This window comes from Nanorana parkeri, unplaced genomic scaffold, assembly GCF_000935625.1.
Source record: "Nanorana parkeri isolate BGI_ZX_2015 unplaced genomic scaffold, ASM93562v1 scaffold1259, whole genome shotgun sequence".
Lineage (NCBI taxonomy): Eukaryota > Metazoa > Chordata > Amphibia > Anura > Dicroglossidae > Nanorana > Nanorana parkeri.
In genome coordinates, this window is record NW_017307527.1 from 264,028 (window position 1) to 267,987 (window position 3,960).

At 42.0% G+C, this 3,960-nt stretch overlaps 1 protein-coding gene across 1 annotated transcript in view; it reads left to right on the forward strand.

The window, feature by feature from the left end:
- The window catches only part of GYG1 (glycogenin 1), a 23,880-nt gene that overhangs the window by 14,504 nt on the left and 5,416 nt on the right, over positions 1–3,960 (forward strand). Inside the window, exon 5 of the mRNA XM_018568887.1 lies at positions 465–591. Within this exon, the coding sequence (XP_018424389.1) occupies positions 465–591 (127 nt within the window). The remainder of the gene's footprint in view (positions 1–464; positions 592–3,960) is intronic.

Consider the following 3,960-nt stretch of genomic DNA (forward strand, 5'->3'; position numbering starts at 1 on the left):
TAATTTCCCGCTGCATCTCGAGACGGGAAGTAAAGTCTCAAAGTGGGGGGGCGGCAATGCTTTGTTGTCTCGAACAGGTGTCCTCATTGGTTGATTTTTGCATCGCCTCTTGTTCTGGATACATATCTAAATTGTTTACATTTTCTCACTTTTGTTTCTTTGACAGAGGTCGGCAGGACAAAGGGTGAATCTTCCCAATGCTGTCAGATCTGTTTTAAATTTTGAGTCTAACACTCCCACACTATCCAAAATCCATAGCTAAAGCCTTGTTTTGTAGTGGAATTTATACCAATGGCAGAGCGTTTATGCTAGTCTGACGTCCATGTTGCTGATATGTGGATACCATGCATGGGCTCCCTGGCATTGTAGACCCTTCAGTACTGTAAGATTTAATGTAGTTGCATGAATATACTTATGGCAGTTTAAGACCTGAATTTTTTTTTTTTTTTTCCTTTCCCCTTTAGGTGGGGACCAGGGTTTGTTAAACACATTTTTCAACACATGGGCCACACAAGATATACAGAAGCATCTACCTTTTCTTTACAACTTAAGCAGTGTTTCTATATACTCTTATCTGCCAGCTTTCAAAGCGTAAGTACAATCTTAAATCTGATGTGACGTTTTCTAAACCCATAAAGTACTGCCAATTATGGTTTTGTGTTCTATTGTATGCTACCTGGAAGTATAGGAGACTGTGCACTGGAAATTTAGATATTTCTGAAATGAGAAATTGGGAGCTTCCCTCTTGCAATCCTTCTAAAAATGCTAGCTGCCTGGCAGTTATAGACTTTTTAGACCATGGCTTCAATAATTTGAATCACTGCACCGGAGTAGGTAAGTGGAGTAGTCATGTGTGGGTTTTTGCTTGAGAAACGGGGAAGTTGGACACTGATTTATAACACTAATAATGCGGACTCTTCAGTATTTGCAAAAGTTATGGGCCTGGAAACAAATGCAACCCCCACATCTAAGGACGTATAAGATGCATAATTACATTTTTGAGTTTAGATTTACTTTAAGGGCTAATTCACACTTTAAGTGTTATACTGTGACTCTTTCATAGATGCCTTGACCCCTTTTTATTACAAGAATGGGGCTCATTGCTAGAAAATTAGCACAAAAATGTCTCCTATTCCACCTACATTCTCTGTGATGGAATATGGTTAACTCTGCCTTCGAGAGGGACACATTGGTCATCCCAGATTTTAATCTGTTTGATAATTGGTTAGCTTCCCGTGTTGGTTTCAACCCAATGTATTTTGAACTGCTTAGTAACTTCATGAGTTATGACAATTTTTTTTATTGACGTTAAAATGCAGTTTCTGGTTCCCTTAATGGGCTCCAAACACACAAAGGATGACTAAGTGCATGACTTGGTAGCATTACCACAACACAAGTGTGAACGTGCCCTCAGTCTCTTGTAACCCAGCAGTTTATATCAGAGTTCAACTTAAAAAATGGGAACAAGTTATTGGTGTACCTTGGGCCATAGTATTTCTCCATTCTGTAAAATGGTGTCTGACAACTCCCTATGAATGGGTGTTAACTAGTCTTATCTGCTTGCTGTCTAACTTTGTAACTATACCAGGCATGAGAAGCCGGTCACATGAAAATTCCTTTCCCACTCACTGCAAACATCAGGTTACTAGAGCTTACTTCAACTGCTAACATAAGCACAACTCAACTTGGCTTCTTATCAAGTCCTCCTTAGACCAGGCTTTCCCAGGCAAGTTAAAAATACTATGCATGATGCAGTAGCTGTATGTAATGGAAAGTCTAAAGCTGCCCATGGCTTGTCGGGTCAGGTAAAGCCATACAGACCAAACAAAGATGGTGCTAAATGAGTTTCTGAAGAATAACCTTCCAGGTGTCTTATGTTCAGCTATTCTGATCTTCCTTCAGGGTTTTTCTTCCCACTAACTACACACATAGCTGTTCTTGCCAGCAGTGTAGTGTTCTGTGAGATGAACTGGGTCTTCTGTAAACTGACTCTACCCATCTACAATGTAATGGACATGAACAAAGGCAGATTGAGTGGCAACCATGCCTCCCTCTGATACAATGGAAGAAAGCATAGCCAGCTACAGAGTGCTTATAGCATTACTAGGTGGGGGGGTGACAGGAAACTAAGGCAGGTGCTTTATTTGAAGACTGATGAGCTGCAATATGGTCTAGCTTTTGGGGTTGGATTTCCTCTTTATAGGAACATTCAGAATGCAAACAGCCAGGCTTTAATTTGGCATCTTTGTTGGCTGTACTCTTTAAATTGGTGTAGTTTTGGAAGCTTTAAGGTGGCCATACACTCTACAACCATCGCAAGACTTTAGTCTTGCGATGGTTGTAAAGGGATTAAAAAAACGTACGATCTGCCTATCTTGGACAGGCAGATCGCACTCTCGATCATCGCAAGCCCGCCCCCCTTGAGGGGCGGGCTTCCGATGACCGCAATGCTGAACGGGCAGTGTGCGCACACCGGCCCGTTCAGCATTTATCTTCCGAGCACCGTTCTAACAAGCCGAGAATCGTACGATTCCCGGCTGGTTTTCGAACATGCTGGTTCGACAGAAGACGTGCGACCGTACAGTAGAAACGGTTGCACGTCTCCGTTCACACTGCTCGATTATCGTACGAAAACCCGATCGCATACGATTATCGTACGATAATCGTGCAGTGTATGGGCACCTTTAGAATTGAAAACCTGAATGTATAAACTGGATAGCTTGCATCAAGTTCTTCCCTTCTTGAAATGTGACTAAATGTTAGCCTTTTGAATAGCACTGCCATGTTGCTTTTCACTGCAACCTAAATGATTGGCCTATGTGAAGGTTACAGTACTAAATGTATGGCCAGGTTAAGTGTAGCATGCTTTAACACTTTCACTGCTACTAACATAAGATGTACAATAGAATGGGACTGCTTCAGCTGATGAGCTCGGTATGCCCAATGTCAGCTGCATTCTGGCAAACTACATATCCCACCATGCATTTGCTTCTAGAAGCCATGCCTGTGGCAGGCTTGCAGTGCCTTATGAGATTTGTAGTCTCACCACAACTGCCGGGCCATCATTTGGCTGCCCCTGCCATAGACTGTCCTACATCTGCACTAGGGCTGCAACAACTAATCGACATAATCGATTATAATCGATTTATTGAAAAAGTTGTCAACTTTTTCAATCGATTAATCGGCTTCCGATCAGTTGGACCCAGCTAAACAACTTTTAAATCTACTTTTGTCAAGCTGGATGGCATTTGCAGGCCCACCCATAGCTGGAATTTCTGCCAATTTGCACAGTCTATGGGCAGCTTTAAGTTGGAGTTGGAGATGGAGGGTAGCTGGGTCAGTAGTTTAGCAAGAGAACACTGGGCAGGGCTGACAACACTCGGTCCACTAAAAAGCTGTGTCAGTCCACAATAAAGAGCGGAGTGCATATCTTGCAGGGTATCTAAAGAGATAAAACATGGGGGGAATGTGCATGTATTGCATAGATCTATTTTGCCCTGACTCCAACTCTAGGAAACATGTCGGTTAGCCCTGAACTGTACAACTTGCAGAACTTTCTGAACCGTGTTCAGTTTACCTAAAATATCTGAATCTGACTTGTTTGGGTAAAACATCAGCTTGTCAGACTATTGATGTACTGTGCTGTCCACAGCATAGTTACCTTAGTTTTGTAAACTGAGAGAAACCCTTGTTTGTGTGGAATGTGCCTGTAGCAAGTCGTGAATGAGCACTTTATATTGTACAAAGCATACTGGCATCTGCTAGCAGATCTACATGACTAACTGGGACATCATCCAATTTTTGGGTGGAGTGATCAGTTCTCGCATGAATGTGCAATCTGTGCTAAACCTCCTGAATCATGACTCAATGCGCACAATCAGCATTTTCAGATGGATGTGTTTAACCTAAACTTGATCTGACAAGGATGTGTGACTTTTTTTTTTTTTTTTTTTTTTTTTC